General features: G+C 54.1%; 1 protein-coding gene across 2 annotated transcripts in view; it reads left to right on the top strand.

Annotated features, from left to right (window-relative positions):
* Positions 1-18,656, top strand: part of TRIP10 (thyroid hormone receptor interactor 10) — a 76,333-nt gene that overhangs the window by 33,437 nt on the left and 24,240 nt on the right. For both annotated transcript variants that reach the window (XM_054012476.1, XM_054012475.1), the window contains exon 2: positions 8,519-8,634. In XM_054012476.1, coding sequence (XP_053868451.1) covers positions 8,519-8,634 — 116 coding nt within the window. The remainder of the gene's footprint in view (positions 1-8,518; positions 8,635-18,656) is intronic.

Below are 18,656 nucleotides of genomic sequence, written 5' to 3'. Positions count from 1 at the left end.
GACTAGTGCAAGGCTGGCTGGGAGTCGGGACGCTTGGGTTCTATCCCTAGCTCTGGGGAGGGAGTGGAGTCCAGTGGCTAGAGCATGGGGGTGGAGTCTAGTGGAAAGTCAAGACGCCTGGCTTCTTTTCCTGTCTCTGCCGGTAACTTACTCTATGATCACGTGGCAGTTCCTTCTGTGCCTCAGTTTCCCCACTTCTACAAACTTTTTAAAATCCCTCCCAGGGATGCTGCTGAATGTTCTGCAAAGCATTTGAGATCCTTCAGGTGGCAGGCGTGTTGTCCGTTATCTGAACAGCCCCATTCCCGGCCTGCTCTGAGCTATGCGAGGTGAGGCCCCTAAAGCCACACCTCGTTCTGTCACAGGCAGTCCTGCCTTCCCATCTGCCGCGGGCTCTGCTCTCCTTGTTGCATTTGGGGGGAGGGGAGTTACAGAGGTGATTAGATTACTGAAGTTTCTTTTTATGGGGGCCTTAAATTCTTTAAGCAACATGAGTCACCTTTTCCCCGCTCTGAACAGCGGTGGCCCGTGTCCTTATGGTTCCCCAGGCAGTGTTACAAGATAACCTCGAAGAGTCATGTTAATTAGCATGACATTAAAAACTCCTGTGTGGACAGGTGCAAGCTGGGTTTAATATCGTGTCAGCTGGTTGGGGTTAGCTCTCCTATTCCATCCCGACCAGCTGACGGGATGTTAAACCCGGCTCGCCCCCGTCTAAGTAGTAGTTTAACATTGTGCTCGTTAAGGTGACTCCGAGGTCATGTTCTGATGCTGCCACATTTTCTAGTGAAGACGTGCCCTGACTCTGGGAATTGACTATTCTAGTCTCAACCTGTCAGGACTCTGCAAACTGAACCATCTATAAAAACAACGAGGAGTCCTTGTGGCACCTTAGAGACTAACACATTTATTTGGGCATAAGCTTTCGTGGGCTAGAACCCACTTCATAAGATGCACGGAGTGAAAAATACAGGAGAAGGTGTCTTGTTAGACTGACCTCACACTGGGTAAAGCAACCCCCATCCTCTCATGTATTTATAGCTGCCCCTGTATTTTTCACTGCATGCATCTGATGAAGTGGGTTCTAGCCCACGAAAGCTTATGCCCAAATACATTTGTTAGTCTCTAAGATGCCACAAGGACTCCTTGTTGTTTTTTGCTGATACAGACTAACACGGCTACCCCTCTGAAACCTGAACCATCTGTGGCACCTCTCTGGCCCTCATCATCGCTACTAGCTGGGCACCTCACAATGTCGATCCTCCCATTAGTGATGTGCTGCCTCATGGGGGGTATCTCCTTTTTAGGGACCTGAGGCACAGAGAAGCTAAAAGTGACTCTTCCAAGGTCTCTCTGGAAGAGCAGGGTCTTGCACCTGGATCTCCCAAGATCTAGACTAGTGCGCTAACCACTGTGCCAGCCTTCCTCTCGGACAACTCAGCTAGGGAGAACGGTCCATTATTTAAGCTTCAAAGAGTGCAGGCATGAAATCTCAGCCTGTCTCTCATTAATCCTCATTTGATTGGGGACGGGGAGGAGGATGATTTTGGGATGGAAGTGCAGGACTCCTGGGTTCTTTCCGCGCCCCCCCCAAGCTCTGCCACTTCCGCCCTTTGGGCCCTCACTAACTATAGATTAATAGACTCCAAGGTTAGAAGGGAACATTGTGATCATCTAGTCTGACCTCTTGTATAACAGGCAACAGAACTTCCCCTAAGGCAAGTTCACTTCCTCGTTCTGGGTCACCCCCCCTCAATGTTACACGTGGATATCTCCCTACTCAACAAATTGTTGGGACGCTTACTGCAAAGTTTCCAAGGAGCTTAGAGAGCCTTTGATGGAAGGAGCTTGTTAAGTGCTTTGTGAAGTATTTCAAATATCCCTCAGCACTGATCTTTCTCCTTCATGCAAGGTGGATTGGATGTAGTCTGCCAGAGACAGCAGCCAAATGTAGGATGTGGGTTTAAAAAGTGGCGTAGTTCTTTCTCTAAATACCCTCTTGCTTTGTACTCCTGTCACCCCTATCGATCTAGAGCAGATCTTCTTGAGAGAGATCCGGGCCTAAAATGAGTCCGTTTCACTTTATTTCTAGTCAATGTCATGACTTTTCCTTCCTCCCTGCTCCTACCTGTTTGCTGAGCTCTCCTCACTGATGGGCCGGGTTTTAAATCTCTCTCCTCCACCTTTATTTTCGCTTGGAATCTCGCATCTAATATTTTGAATCAAATCTTTCCGTGTTATTTGTTAGAGTTGCACCAAGACAACTGGACGCTGCACAGACGCACACAGAGAGAGACAGCCGATCAGACTGACCAATATTGTCTGTTTCCTTGTGCTAAGGAGGGACAAGTATGCTCTGTCCATATCCAGCTGTCCTCTTTTGTTTTCTACCTGGATTGTAAGATCCTTGGGGCAGAGGCCATCTTTTGTATTCTGTTTGTGCAGCGCCTGGCACAGCGGGGCCCTGGTCTGTGACTGGAGCTTAGAGACGCTGTGGTAATAATGAAATAGACAGAGAGGTTCTTGATGACACGTGGAGTGTGTGACAGAACTAGGAATTGAGCGAAGGTCTCCTGAGTCCCGGTCTGGTCTCTTGATTTGTGTAATGGTGGGAGCAGGGGAGTGCTGGGACAGCAGGGTAAGTGTGCTCTTCTCCACGGGGGAGGGAACTGACTGTCCCCTGCCAGGCTCCCAGTGCCGGCTCCTGTGGGGGAGCGAGGTACCCAGCCTCATGGGGGGGCTTTGGCAGCCCAAAAGCACAGTGCGTTGTGAGCTGCGCCAAGGACCCAGCAGTGACCTTTGCCGTGAAAATGTTTGATGTTGAATAAGGAGCTGCCAAGCTGAAAGGACTGAGAAACGCTGGCTGAACCCGACCTCCTTTATAACCCAGAGCAGCCTGCCTCCAGCCCACGTCGGGCAGTGGAGCTAGAGAGCGTACCTTGAAATCAATCCCGGGTTTCTCTTTCTAAAAGCCTTCAAGTAATTGGAGACGCCACCAGGCACGTGATCTGAGGCTCCTTAAAGAGACGTGGGTCAAAATTCTGAGCACCTGCCCTTCGAGGATCGGGGTCCCCAGAACTGCGCCCAAGCCAACAGAGCGTTAAGGTGGGCCCTAGCTGGGACTCGAATCACTAATTGTTTCTGAAAATCGTGCCCCAGACGCTATGTTCCTCTCCCGCCCTTTTGGGGTCTATTTCATCCTGGTCTGCGCTAGGCAGGAGGTTAGGCTCATTAGATCATGGTGGTTCCTTCTGGCTTTAAAGTGTGTGAATCTAGATAGTGTGTAATGTTAGCAGACACTCGTGGGTCTGCTAATTCCTAACAGAGATTGCTTTAAGCCTGAGGTTTTATATCCTTTCAAATACTCCTTTTATAATAGTTAATGCGCAACCCCGGCAGTTCTCGTTCTGCCTGTGTCTTCAGGGCAGGGACTGTCTCTGCAGCACCTGGCGCAACGGGGCTTGGTTTGAGCCTCTCGGCACTGCCATCATGCACAGAGCAATGGAGAGAGAAATCAAGAGGCATAAGCCAGGGAATGTGCCTTCGTACGAATTGCCACACCGGATCAGAGCAGGGAGCCCGTCTAGTCCGGCATCCCACCTCTGACAGGGGCCAGCCTCCAATGCTTCAGAGGACGGTGCAAGAAACTCTGTGGGTGGCAGTTAGAGGCAGGTTTTCCCCCATGGGGGATGTTTTCCTCCTGATCCCTGGTTCTGGAGCATGAGGGTTTTGTCCTTTTTATACTACTAGGTGTCTGGGTTGAGTTGACTTTGCCTTACTACTAATACAACTCAGATGCCTCATCTGGGGCCGAAACCGGGTCCTTGCCCGCGCTGGGATTTTGAAGTCAGGGTTGGTAACAGTGCAGCCTTTTGCACCAGGTTGGGGTGGGCGAGGAGGGGGCGTATCCATTTGCACAGGAGCACCAGTGGCTAAAATTCCCTTGCAGACCATGCTTGTGAGGCTGTGCCAACCTGCAGGAGCTACAGCGGGGGAGGGTTGCACCCATGGTGCCAAGGTTGCATGGTGAAGGGACAGAGGAGGCTGGGGGTGGACGACTGGCATCGTGACAGGGTCTGGAGGCCAGGCGGGGAGTGAGGATACATTTTGACTGGGCTGCAGCCGGGTTGGTGGGTGGCTCTGGCATCTGGGTCGGAAGGGCGCGGGTCCGGTGCCAGGGATTTCCCCTTGCCGACGAGTCGTTGGGCAGGGGTAACTGAATCATAGAATATCAGGGTTGGAAGGGACCTCAAGAGGTCATCTAGTCCAACCCCCTGCTCAAAGCAGGACCAATTCCCAACTAAATCCTCCCAGCCAGGGCTTTGTCAAGCCGGGCCTTAAAAACCTCCAAGGAAGGAGACTCCACCACCTCCCTAGGTAACCCATTCCAGTGCTTCACCACCCTCCTAGTGAAATAATGTTTCCTAATATCCAACCTGGACCTCCCCCACTGCAACTTGAGACCATTGCTCCTTGTTCTGTCATCTGCCACCACTGAGAACAGCCGAGCTCCATCCAGGTAGTTGAAAGCTGCTATCAAATCCCCCCTCATTCTTCTCTTCTGGAGACTAAACAATCCCAGTTCCCTCAGCCTCTCCTCATAAGTCATGTGCTCCAGCCCCCTAATCATTTTTGTTGCCCTCCGCTGGATTCTCTCCAATTTTTCCACATCCTTGTAGTGTGGGGCCCAAAACTGGACACAGTATTCCAGATGAGGCCTCACCAATATCGAATAAAGGGGAACAATCACGTTCCTCGATCTGCTGGCAATGCCCCTACTTATACGGCCCAAAATGCCGTTAGCCTTCTTGGCAACAAGAGCACACTGTGACCCCAGGACCGACCCTTGGGGCACTCCGCTTGAAACCGGCTGCCAACTAGACATGGAGCCGTTGATCACTACCCGTTGAGCCCGACGATCTAGCCAGCTTTCTATCCACCTTACAGTCCATTCATCCAATCCATACTTCTTTAACTTGGCGGCAAGAATACTGTGGGAGACTGTATCAAAAGCTTTGCTAAAGTCAAGGAATAACACATCCACTGCTTTCCCCTCATCCACAGAGCCAGTTATCTCATCATAGAAGGCAATTAGGTTAGTCAGGCATGACTTCCCCCTGGTGAATCCATGCTGACTGGTCCTGATCACTTTCCTCTCCTCTAAGTGTTTCATAATTGATTCCTTGAGGACCTGCTCCATGATTTTTCCAGGGACTGAGGTGAGGCTGACTGGCCTGTAGTTCCCCGGATCCTCCTTCTTCCCTTTTTTTAAAGATGGGCACTACATTAGCCTTTTTCCAGTCATCCGGGACCTCCCCCGATCGCCATGAGTTTTCAAAAATAATGGCCAATGGCTCTGTAATCACATGCGCCAACTCCTTTAGCACCCTCGGATGCAGCACATCCGGTCCCATGGACTTGTGCACGTCCAGTTTTTCCAAATAGTCCCGAACCACTTCTTTCTCCACAGAGGGCTGGTCACCTTCTCCCCATACTGTGCTGCCCAGTCCAGCAGTCTGGGAGCTGACCTTGTTCGTGAAGACAGAGGCAAAAAAAGCATTGAGTACATTAGCTTTTTCCACATCCTCGGTCACTAGGTTGCCTCCCTCATTCAGTAAGAGGCCCACACTTCCCTTGACTTTCTTCTTGTTGCTAACATACCTGAAGAAACCCTTCTTGTTACTCTTAACATCTCTTGCTAGCTGCAACTCCAAGTGTGATTTGGCCTTCCTGATTTCACTCCTGCATGCCTGAGCAATATTTTTATACTCCTCCCTGGTCATTGGTCCAATCTTCCACTTCTTGTAAGCTTCTTTTTTGCGTTTAAGATCAGCAAGGATTTCACTGTTTAGCCAAGCTGGTCGCCTGCCATATTTACTGTTCTTTCTACACATCGGGATGGTTTGTTCCTGCAACCGCAATAAGGATTCTTTAAAATACAGCCTGGACCCCTTTGCCCTTCATGTTATTCTCCCAGGGGATCCTGCCCATCTGTTCCCTGAGGGAGTCAAAGTCTGCTTTTCTGAAGTCCAGGGTCCGTATTCTGCTGCTCTCTTTTCTTCCTTGTGTCAGGATCCTGAACTCGACCATCTCATGGTCACTGCCTCCCAGGTTTCCATCCACTCTTGCTTCCCCTACTAATTTTTCCCTGTTTGTGAGCAGCAGGTCAAGAAAAGCTCTGCCCCTAGTTGGTTCCTCCAGCACTTGCACCAGGAAATTGTCCCCTACGCTTTCCAAAAACTTCCTGGATTGTCTGTGTACCGCTGTATTGTCCTCCCAGCAGATATCAGGGTGATTAAAGTCTCCCATGAGAACCAGGGCCTGCGATCTAGCAACTTCTGCTAGTTGCCAGAAGAAAGCCTCGTCCACCTCATCCCCCTGGTCTGGTGGTCTATAGCAGACTCCCACCACGCCATCACCCTTGTTGCTCACACTTCTCAACTTAATCCAGAGACTCTCAGGTTTTTCTGCAGTTTCATACCGGAGCTCTGAGCAGTCGTACTCCTCTCTTACATACAACGCAACTCCCCCACCTTTTCTGCCCTGCCTGTCCTTCCGGAACAGTTTATATCCGTCCATGATAGTACTCCAGTCATGTGCGTTATCCCACCAAGTCTCTGTTATTCCAATCGCATCATAGTTCCCTGACTGTGCCAGGACTTCCAGTTCTCCCTGCTTGTTTCCCAGGTTTCTTGCATTTATGTATAGGCACTTAAGATAACTCGCTGATTGTCCCGCTTTCTCAGCATGAGACAGGAGTCCTCCCCTCTTGCACTCTCCTACTTGTGCTTCCTCCCAGGATCCCATTTCCCCACTTACCTCAGGGCTTTGGTCTCCTTCCCTCGGTGAACCTAGTTTAAAGCCCTCCTCACTCGGTTAGCCAGCCTGCTGGCGAAGATGCTCTTCCCTCTCTTCGTTAGGTGGAGCCCGTCTCTGCCTAGCACTCCTTCTTCTTGGAACACCATCCCATGGTCGAAGAATCCAAAGCCTTCTCTCCGACACCACCTGCGTAGCCATTCGTTGACTTCCACGATTCGACGGTCTCTACCCCGGCCTTTTCCTTGCACAGGGAGGATGGACGAGAACCCCACTTGCGCCTCAAACTCCTTTATCCTTCTTCCCAGGGCCACGTAGTCTGCAGTGATCCACTCAAGGTCATTCTTGGCAGTATCATTGGTGCCCACGTGGAGAAGCAGGAAGGGGTAGCGATCCGAGGGCTTGATGAGTCTCGGCAGTCGCTCCGTCACATCGTGTATCCTAGCTCCTGGCAAGCAGCAGACCTCTCGGTCTCCATGTGAAACCTGCCTGAGCCCTGGCAAAAGCTGCTCTCGTAAACAAGGCCGCATTGTGTGGCTAGGTTTATAAACACCCCCCTGCCCTGGCGTCTTTCTCCTCCGAGCTCTGAATGGGCCTGGCTGCCAGCCAGCGGGGCGAGCCCGTGGGGGGGGCCACGGGAACGGAGGCGCTTCCTCCACTGCCTGCAGAAGTCGAGCTGCTGCACTTGGGCTCCTTTCCCAGCCTCTGAGTGTGGGTCGGGGATCAGAGAGGGCAGGAATCGGGATTGGAGATCCTAGGGTGGGCCTCGGGGATTAGGGATGACGGGGATCTGGAGGGGAAGGTGTGGGGATGTAGGGGAGCTGGGATCAGTGGGGATCTGGGAGGAGGAGGGGTTGGGGTCTGGGCTGGTGATCTGGGGAGCATGGGGATCTGGAGGGGAAGGTGTGGGGATGTAGGGGAGCTGGGATCAGTGGGGATCTGGGAGGAGGAGGGGTTGGGGTCTGGGCTGGTGATCTGGGGAGCATGGGGATCTGGAGGGGAAGGTGTGGGGATGTAGGGGAGCTGGGATCAGTGGGGATCTGGGAGGAGGAGGGGTTGGGGTCTGGGCTGGTGATCTGGGGAGCATGGGGATCTGGGGGAGAAGGCGTGGGGATATGGCAGGGGGCTGGAATGGGGGCAGGGATGTGGAGAGGGGTGGGAGTGGGGAGAGGATGTATGGGGGAGCACTAGGGACTCCTCCCATTGTGTGTTCCTGGTGCCCAGTCTGTAGGGGGCTTGCTCGCAGGAGAGGCCATAGAGGATGAGTGCCTGTACTGAGGAGTATCGGGGGTAGCCGTGTTAGTCTGAATCTGCAAAAAGCAACAGAGGGTCCTGTGGCACCTTTAAGACTACCAGATGTATTGGAGCATAAGCTTTCGTGGGTGAATGCCCACTTCATCAGACGCACGGCTGTACTGAGGAGGTGGGGGGTGGTCTGAGATTAGTGGACATGGGCTGGGGGGCATTTGTGTGACAACAGGAGATTGAGACCCATGTTTGGGGGGTTGCCAAGGGTGTGGGTTGGCACAGCCGGGGATTGAACCCGGGGTTCTGCGGGGGCTGGGGGTGGGGACCGCTGGGGTTTGAGCCCACAGCTGTGGGGGGCGTCAGCAGAGTGGGCGGTCGGGCGCGCAGGAAGGATGCTGTATTGTTTCCAGCTGTGCACACCTCCCCCCTCTCTTTCCCCCCTCTTCTCCTCCAGGACCAGTTTGATGACATAGAGCGTCACACCCAGTGGGGGCTGGATCTGCTGGAGAAGTACGTGAAGTTTGTGAAGGAGCGGACGGAGATCGAGCAGGCCTACGCCAAACAGCTCAGGTAGGAGGGCAGGGGACAAAGACCAGAACGGCTGCTTAAGGCACAAGGGCCTAGTGGTCAGGGCGCCTGGGTTCTAGTCACATTCCCTCCCAGACCTAGGGCCAGGCAGGATTCCTGGGTCCCATTCCCTTCATTTGGAGGGGAATGGGGTCTAGTGGTTAGAGCTGGGTCTCAGGAATCATGGGTTCTATTCCCAGCTGTGGGAGAAGAGTGGGGTCCAGTGGTTAGAGGCGGGAGCCAGGTTTCAGGACTCCTGGGTTCTTTCTCTTCAGCTCCTCCCTCGGTACCTTTTGGAGCAAACAGTTTCCTCTCTCTGGGCATGTCTACACTGCAATAAAACTCCCACGGTCGGCCCGTGTCAGCTGACTCGAGATGCGGGGCTAAAAATGTTCAGTGTCGAGCCCGAGCTGTGTAACGCGGGTCTCAGAGCCCGGCCTCCGGCCTGGCCCAAACGCCTGTACTGCGATCTTAGAGCCCTGCGGCCCGAGCCCTGAATCAGCTGCCACGGGGGTTCGTTGCAGAGTAGACAGACCCTCTGTGCCTCCATTGCTCCATCTGTGAAATGGAAATCAAGACAAAGGCAGCAAAAGGGATTTGCCCAAAGTTGTGCAGAGAACTGGCTGGCAGGATGGCCCGATCCCACGCTCCACCCACAGCTCTGTCCTTCCCTGGTTTCTCCCTCCTCCCTGACCTGTCCGTGTCTTGTGGCAGAGACCACTCGTACCTGCTGATAGTGGGGGGGGGAGAAGGGGGGCAGAGCGAGGGCACCTGGTTTCAGCGGTGTTACTGAGCATGCTCAGTACAAGCCAAAGAGCAAATGGGGGGAGGAGGCACATGACCCTGCATCCCCCCCACTCCCACGCATCACGTCTCGTATTATCTGCATCGTGCTCCAAGATCCCTGCTTGGCTTGGCCTGGCCTAGCAGGGAGCAAAGGGTTAACGAGGTGCCACTCAATGTTTCCGAGTTAAATCCCCCACCTCCCCTTTGCGGGGGCTGCTGCTCTCCCAGCAAGGCAGGCAGCCAGCACCTTGGCGCTTCCAGCCTGGAATACAGCTGAACGGAGCGGGGGGAGCCGGGGGACCTGCCGTCCAAGCGTGTTGGACTCCTCTTGCTCTTCACTGGGTTGTTGGCTGGATTTTACCAATGACTCCTCGCCGTGTGCCCTGGCCCTTGGCTGGGGGGACGGTTTGTGAATCCAGCTCTGCATTGCCCTGGAGACCGTCTTCTGCCTAGCTACAGAGCAGACACGTGTGTATGCTCGCTGCCTCCCAGATAGCCTGGTGATGGGCACCAGGAGAAACAGGCGCATGGCATGGGCAGTGGCAGCGTAAGCTCCCCCTCCCCCGCCCCCCAATTCTGCCCACATTTATAGATTCCCAGGCCAGACGGGACCATTGTGATCATCTAGTCTGACCTCCTGGATAACTGCCCCCAAATCATTCCTAGAGCAGAGCTTTTAGAAAAAGATCCAACTGTGATTTAAAAACTCAGTGATGGAGAATCCACCATGACCCTTGGAACAACCTGCCAGTGGTCAGTTACTCTCACCCATTAAAAAATGTGCGCCTTATTTCCGGTCGGAATTGGTCTAGCTTCAGTTCCCGGTCGTCGGATCGTGTTAGACCTTTCGCTGCTAGATTGAAGGGCCCCTTATGAAAGATTTGTCCCTCGTGTAGGTGCGTATAGACTGTGATCAAGTCACCCCTTAACCTTCTCTTGGTTACGCAAAGAAGTTTGAGTTCCTGGAGTCTCTCGCTATCAGGCAGGTTTTCTAACCCTTTCAGCATTCTCATGGCTCTTCTTTGACCTCTCTCCGACTTGAATTTGGGCACCAGAACTGGACGCAGGATTCCAGCAGCGGTCGCACCAGTGCCAGGTACAGAGGTAAAAGAACCTCTCTGCCCCTACTCGAGATTCCCCTGTTTACCCATCCCACTGCTGCCCTGGGCGACACAGTATGGGGAGGAGGTGAGCAGCCCTTAGTGGTGAAAGAACAGGTTAAGGACTGTTTAGAAAAGCTGGACGTGCACAAGTTCCTGGGTCCAGATCTAATGCATCTGACGGTGCTGAGGGAATTGGCTGATGTGATTGCAGAGCCGTTGGCCATTATCTCTGAAAACTCGTGGTCAGGGAGGTCCCGGACGATTGGAAAAAGGCAAATATGGTAGTGCCCATCTTTAAAAATGGGAAGGAGAACCCGGGGAACTACAGACCGGTCAGCCTCACCCAGGAGCACCGCCAGCTTTTCCGCCGCCCTAGGTGACGGAAGGTCCCGCCCTGAAATGCCGCACCCCCACAGAGGCGGCGGAAGGTCCCGCCATGGAAATACCGCCGTGGTCGCCGCCCGCCAAATCACAGTGCCCTAGGCGACCACCTAGGTCGCCTAATGGGTTGCGCCGGCCCTGGCCTCACCTCAGTCCCTGGAAAAATCATGGAGTAGGTCCTCAAGGAAACCATTTTGAAGCACTTGGAGAGGAAGGTGATTAGGAACAGTCAACATGGATTCACCAAGGGCAAGTCATGCCTGACCAACCTGATTGCCTTCTGTGATGAGAGAACTGGCTCTGTGGATATGCAGAAGGCAGTGGATGTGACATATCTTGACTTTAGCAAAGCTTTTGATACGGTCTCCCACAATAGTCTTGACAGCAAGTGAAAAACGCATGGATTAAATGAATAGACTATAAGGTGGATAGAAAGCTGGCTAGATTGCTGGTCTCAACGGGTAGTGACCAACAGCTCGGATATCTAGTTGGCCGCTGCTATCAAGTGGAGTGCCCCAGGGGTCGGTCCTGGGGCTGGTTTTGTTCAACATCTTTATTAATGATCTAGATGATGGGATGGATTGCACCCTCAGCAAGTTCGTAGATGACACTAAGCTGGGGGAGAGGTAGATAGGCTGGAGGGTAGGGATAGGATACAGAGGGACCTAGACAAATTAGAGAATTGGGCCAAAAGAAATCTGATGAGGTTCAACAAGGACAAGTTCAGAGTCCTTCACTTAGGATGGAAGAATCCCATGCACCACTACAGGCTGGGCACCGACTGGCTAAGCAGCAGTTCTTCAGAAAAGGACCTGGGGATTACAGTGGACGAGAAGCTGGATATGAGTCAGCAGTGTGCCCTCGTTGCCAAGAAGGCTAACGGCATGTTGGGCTGCATTAGTAGGTGCATTGCCAGCAGATCGAGGGAAGTGATTATTCTCCTCTATTCAGCATTGGTGAGGCCTCATCTGGAGTACTGTGTCCAGTTTTGGGCCCCCCACTACAAGAAGGATGTGGACAAATTGAAGAGTCCAGAGGAGGGCAATGAAAATGATCAGGGGGTGGGACACATGACTGATGAGGAGAGGCTGAGGGAACTGGGCTTGTTTAGTCTGCAGAAGAGGAGTGTGTGTGTGGGGGGGGGGGGGGGGGGGGTTGATAGCAGCTTTCAGCTACCCAAAGGGGGGTTCCAAAGAGGATGGATCTAGACTGTTCTCAGTGGTACCAGATGACAGAACAAGGAGTAACGGTCTCAAGTTGCAGTGGGGTAGGTCTAAGTTGGATATTAGGAAACACTTTCACTAGGAGGGTGATGAAGCACTGGAATGGGTTCCCTAGGGAGGTGCTGGAATCTCCTTCCTTAGAGGTTTTTAAGGTCAGGCTTGACAAAGCCCTGGCTGGGATGATTTAGTTGGGGATTGGTCCTGCTTTGAGCAGGGGGTTGGACTAGATACCTCCTGAGGTCCCTTCCAACCCTGATATTCTATGATCAAATTAGCCCTTTGGGCCACAGTTTCACAATGGGAGCTCGTGTTCAGCTGATTATCCGCCATGACCTCCAGATCCTTTCCAGAGTCACTGCTTCCTAGGCTCGAGGCCCCCGTCCTGTAAGTATGGCCTGTGTTCTGTGTCCCCCAGATGTACACATTTAGCTGTATTAAAACACATGTGGTTTGCTTGCCCCCATTTTACCAAGCCGCCCAGATCACTCTGTGTGAGGGACCTGACCTTTTCAGTATTCCCAACTGCCCCAGTTTTTGTGTTCACTGGGGCTTCTGGGCACAGGCGCCAACTTTTGTTGGCACCAGTGGGTGCTTGCACCCCCTGGCCCTGCCCCGACTCCACCCCCTCCCTGCCCCTATTAGATCCCTCCCCAAAACCCCACTCTGGCCCCACCTCTTCCCCAATCGTGCTGCATTCCTCCTCCTCCTCCTCCTCCCCCCTCCCTCACAGGCTTGCTGTGTGAAACAGCTGTTTCCCAGCGCAAATGCTGGGAGGGAGGGGGGAGAAGCAGGACGCGGAGGCTGCTCAGGGGAGGAGGTGGAGGCGGAACGGAGGCAGAGGTGAGCTGGGGCAGGGGGGTGGGGAGCTGCTAGTGGGTGCTCCACACCCACCAATTTTTCCCCGTGGGTGCTCCAGCCCCGGATCACCCACGGAGTCTGCGCCTATGCTTCTGGGGGCGTGTTCCATGATTCTTGGCACTGCACTAAGCTGAGCCCCTCTGTGACTTCCTTCCCAGTGCATCCTGGGAGAACTTGGCTATCCTTTCGTGCGGGGGGATGGTGGGAAGGCTAGCAGCATCCAAGGGGCGCGAGCCTGCGGCCACGTCTACACTACAAGGCGGTTGCGTTAGCAGCTGATGAGATGTGCTCGCTCCGGTTTTCGCCTGCGCTCCGTCTTGGGCCGGCTGGCTCGAGTTAGCCGCCCCACAGCATGGGAGGGAGGGGTCTGTGCGCTGACAGGCAGGGCTGGTGCTACCATTAAGGCAAACTAGGCGGTTGCCTAGGGCACCAAGATTTGGGGGCGCCAAAAAGCGGTGCCCCCAATTTTTTTTACGGCGTTCCTGGGCTGGGCTGCCGGCGGCGCGCTGACATGTGCGGTTCAGACTCCCTCTCCCAGTGCAGCGGCCGCTCCACTTCTCCCGCCTCCCAGGCTTGCGGTGCCAATCAGCTGTTTGGGGCCGCAAGCCTGGGAGGGGAGGAGAATTAGGCAGCGTGCAGAGGTGAGCTGGGGTGGGGAGCTGCTGCACGGCTCCTCGGGGAGGGGGAGCTGCCAAGGGGGGGGCCCTCAGGGCGGAGGTGGGGAGCTGCCGCAGGGCTGGGTTCCTTGCACCGGCCCTGCTCACCAGACACGTGTTAGGGACAAGACTCAAGTTAACTCTGCAGGGAAGACCAAGCCCGGCCCACCTGGGCAAAGGGGACTAGACGGTTCAGAGGATGGGAGGGGAATGCTCCCAAGCTGGCGAAGGGGTGTGGATGCCCCCTTCCTGTTGGAATTTAAGAGGAATCAGGTATTCAGATCCCGGAGCAGGGGGGCTGGCGATATCGGTCAGGGATCCTAGCAACCTCCACGGGAGGGAACCAAAAGCTGCGTGGGAAACGGGGGCGGGGAGGCGGAGGGGAAACCTAGCTGGAAAGCACCTAACGCGCTTCTGCCATGCCAACGGCAGCGACCTGCCCAGCAGGTGAGTGGCAGAACCCAGAACAGAATTCAGGTTACCTGAGTCCCAGCCCTGTCCTCTACCTGCTGTCTGCTGAGTCCCTCTGCCCCGTTGAGCTGACCTAGCGTGGAAACGCAAGGTGCTTTCTTGACCTGGCTGCCTGGTAACATGTTTTTCTCTAGGATGTCAGGAGGGTTGGATGCTGGCTAAATGCAGCTGCTTCTGGGGTGGAAGAGAGCAACTTGCTGCCGCACAGCACAGTGTGCGGGGGGACTCTGAGGATGCAGGGGTGAGCCTCTCTGAGTTAGGGGCTCCTTGATTCCCACGTACGCTGCATGACTGCCCCTGTGCGGCACAGCACGGCCGCTGGGCATTTCATCCCGAGGAAAGCTGGACAGTGTGGTGGCTACGGCTCTAGCATGGGCCTTGGGTGGCCATGTGGTTCAGTGGGCAGGGGACTGGCTGTTCAGGTGTGTAAGACCTGGGTTCTAGACCCAGCTCTGCCCCAAACCCCTGTGAGATGTGGGCAAGTCACTTAGGGTCAGATTTTTCAAGGTATTTAGGATGCCTAATTCCTATTGAAATCAACTGGAATTAGGTACTTAAATACCTTGAAAAATCTAGCCCTTATCTTCTCCCGGCCTCCATTCCCCACCTATAAAGTGGGGATAATAGCATTGTCCTGCTCTGAAGGGTATCACATAGTGTGTGTGGGTGGGCGGCAGGGGTGTTAGTTAAATTCCTTAGCTAGACAGATCAGAGCAGCCGGCGTAGACCCCAAATATCTACACACATCCAGCTCCTTTGTCCCGCCCAGAAGAATCGCTGTTAGCAGTACAGGGCCTATGACACAGAATCAAGTCATTCTGATTCGATCTAGCAGAGAGCAGTGGTAGACACGGACACTCTCTCCTCCCCTCTCCCCCAACCCCACATCACCTCCTATTATTGCAGGGATGCTGGCAAGACAATAAATTGATATAGTGTTAAAAATAAAATGAACTCTTCTCTTCTCTCTTCCCCTCTCTCCCTCCCCCACCCCCCAGCGGTTGTGGTGCACTGGGATGACTAATTATACAAACCTCAAGGGCTGCTCTCTCGCCGGTTCCCTATTTTCGTGTTTTCTTCACCAGGGAACCTTAGGTCACTTTCCCTCTGTGTCACTTTCATGCTTGGGTCCTCCTGTGCTAGCCGTAGGTGGCTCTTTGGGGGGTCTCCACCCGGCCTAGGGACGAGTGCTTTGAAATGGTCACTGGCGCTTTAAAGGTTTCATTGTCCCACTGGCTTTAAAAAAAACAAAAAACAAAAAAAAAAACCCCACACCTCCCCTGGAAGATCTAGGAGTAGTGATACAGCAGGCGTCTTGCTGCCCCTTCCTCTGCTGGTGCACCTCACCCCCTGCCCTCAAGGGGTCTGTCTACACGTCTTTCTCCAGCCTGGTCCAGGCCAACAAACTTTTGCAGGCAAGACCCATCCAGCCACTGAACCGATCTAGTCGTGTTACGTCGGCTTCAGCAGCCCGTGGTTAGTGGCTACTTCTGATCCCAGTCGCTGTGGATGAGTTTGGAGTTGGGTCAATAATACCGCGTACAATGCCGTGGAGGAGCGACTGTCCATGTCCACTGCTCGCCTGTCTAAACGGGGCCAAGCGGCGACGATTATTGCTGGCCTTGGCGCAAAAGCGCCACGGTGGATGAGATTGGAGGGGATGCGATAGATCAATGGCCTTTAAATACACATGCGTAGAGCTGGGTGGTGCTGATCCGCTCCGCCAGCAGGGGGCAGCGTTGTGCCTGGGCGGACACGCACACAAGGCGTCGTTCAAGTAGGGGGCAGCCAACTCTTGTCACTTTATTGTGAGTCTCGCGACTTACAGCAACTCTCTGAAAGCTTCAGCTCCTACAGGCAGGTGGCTACGCAAGCATCTCTGCTTACAAGATGGTTTTAAAATGTAAATTTCTAGCACTTGTAGCTGCAGGAAAAAAGCTTGAAACTGACCTGAGAAGTGTAAAAACCAAAAAGTCCCCCTCCCCTCCCCCCACACCCCAGTAGGTGAATTAAAAAAAAAAAAAAAAAAACCCATGAAACTCGGGGCGAGGGGACAAGATTTTACTCTGGAGCAGCCCCGCCTCCAGCTCATGACTGAAGAGTGGCAGACAAACCCGGGAGAGGCAGCGGCTGGCGATATGGTGGGCTCACGGCCAGCGCTGCCGCGCTTCGTCTGTCGGTGAATTGAGCGAGCTGGGTCTTGCCAGCTCAGCAGCTTGGTGTGAATTTGTTTGCAAGGTGCTTCCTGAATGGCCAGTGGGGGTTGTTTTTTGGTTTGTTTTTTTTTTTCTTTCTCATTTCATAGGCTCCATCTCCTTTCTAACTAGGAAAGAAACTCCCAGCTCTTGGGAGGGGCTGTGCCCGAACTTGCAAGTGAAACCGTGGGTTGCCTGGCTCTCTCCGTGCCTCTCCTTTCTAGGAAGGCCACATCATGTAAGAGAGGTGGGGAGTTTCCTGCCAGGGCTAGGAAATTCTCTGTTTGAGGCAGAGAGGATCGTGCCATTTAAGTCTGTCCTGAACCAACCAGCCAGCAGAGGCTGCATGGCCTAGTGGGTAGAGCCCTGGGTTGGGAGACCTGGGTTCTGTTCTGAGCTCTGCCCCTCCCCTGTTCTGTGACCTTGGGTGAGTCCTGTCCCCACTCCCTGCCTCTGACACACTGTCTTGTCTAGCCTCTTTGGAGCAGGACCTGTGTCTGGCCAGCACCCAGCACAAGGCGGACCTCGATCTCCGCTGGGGTCCTGTAGCTGGGACTGTAACAAACGCTGGTTGGTTCCGTGCTAGCAGGGTGGGCTGTATGTATCTGGGAATGGATGTGCCAGGGCTTGGGCCTCCGTTCCAGCCTGCAGCCAGAGCTGGATGTCCTGGGTCAAGTCGCTGCGGCCTCTTGTGCCTCAGTTTCCCCACCTCTAAAATGAGGGTTGTGATGCTTTTGTGAAGTGCTTGAAGACTTGCGGGTGAAATGTGCTTTATTATTGAGCAAGAGGCTTGGGCCCGATGGGTGGGTGGAAAGGGGGTGGCCTGTTCCTTTAAAACCTCACCCCCACCTCCAGCCCCTTCCAAAGTCCCCTATGAGCCGCTCCCCCTTAGCGCTGAGCCTGTCCCCATGGAAAGCAGGGGGGTGGAAAGGAGTGTCAGGAGAGGAGCCCGTCCACAGCCAAGAGCGGAGAGTGCAGTCTACGATGCACCTAGAGGACCCAGCTGAGATCAAGGGTGGATCAGAAAGTGTCTGACCTGAAGAGCTCCGTCTAAACAGACTAAGGGTTGAAGGGAAACTGAGGCACAGAGCAGGGAAGTTAGACCAAAGTCACAGCAGAGCTGGAAATAGAACCCAGGTGTCCTGACTCCCAGCTCAGTGCTTTTTGCGGGGGGAGGAGGGATAGCTCAGTGTTTTAAGCATTGGCCTGCTAAACCCAGGGTTGTGAGTTCAATCCTCGAGGGGGCCACTTAGGGATCTGGGGCAAAATCAGTAAACTTGGTCCTGCTAGTGAAGGCAGGGGGCTGGACTCGATGACCTTTCAAGCTCCTTTCCAGTTCTAGGAGATAGGATATCTCCATTAATTTATAATTTATTTTATTTACTCAATAGGCCATGCTTCCTCTCCATGTACCCCCGGGGAAGCCCTTCCAGGAGGGGGCCCAAAGGCATTAGGCATCCTGGCTCTCGGATCGCAGGAGCGTGGCTGGTGGGGAAGGAAATGCCTCTTCTGGCCTCCCTAAGGAGTGGGGCTGAACAGCGCACGGTCGTTGAGGCTCGGCCCGAGCCCCCGTGCGCTGTGGGTCCTGCCGGTACCCAGGGAGGCTGTGGGCGTGGAGCCTGGTCGCTCTCCAGGCTGCATGTGAATCTTGGGGCGCTGGTGCTTTCCAAGCACAGCTCCCCCCCCCCCCCCGGAGCGGAAGCGAACACGGTGGTGAAGGCAGCCACCTCGTCCTGTCCCCTTTAAGGGGCAGCAGCCTCCGTTCACGCTGCAGGCAAGTGCCAGGCCAGACTAGCCTTTCTGCTCAGCAGATCTCTGCCACAGGCCAATCAGAAACCACTGGCCTATGTTTAGCGGGAGGAAGGAAGAGCCCCCTCCAGGCTGGCTCAGCCCCGGGGTAGCTGACAGGAAGAGCAGGCGTGTGGCACAGAAGTCTTAACCCAGCATTTTTCTTGCAAACCACGTTGCAGGGAGCTTCCCTCTCCTTGAGCCCATTTCAAACCAGGCTGCCTGTCTGTCCCTCAGCTCCGGGGGGTTCTCCAGGCTCCTAGCAGAGGAGTTCTTTGGTTTCTCTTCTCTTTTTGCCCAGCTTTTTCAGAGGCCGCTCGTGTCGTGCCTGGGGGTGAAATCCCACCAAAAAGCACCGTCCCGTCACGGCTGCACGTAGAAAAGCGTTTTTTTTCCGTTCCCATGACGCCCTCTTTTCTTCCACTGTCCCGGGGGAGATCTGGGTTTTCTTCTTGGCTCTGGGGAATGGGGTCGAATGGCTGGAGCAGTGGGAAATTGGGGGTCAGGACTTCTGGGTTTTAATCCTGGTTTAGTGCTACGGCAGAGGGGAAATTGGAAGTAAAG

The sequence above is a fragment of the Malaclemys terrapin genome, chromosome 23 (genome assembly GCF_027887155.1).
Source record: "Malaclemys terrapin pileata isolate rMalTer1 chromosome 23, rMalTer1.hap1, whole genome shotgun sequence".
NCBI classification, from domain to species: domain Eukaryota; kingdom Metazoa; phylum Chordata; order Testudines; family Emydidae; genus Malaclemys; species Malaclemys terrapin.
This window is presented reverse-complemented; position numbering and strand designations above follow the sequence as displayed.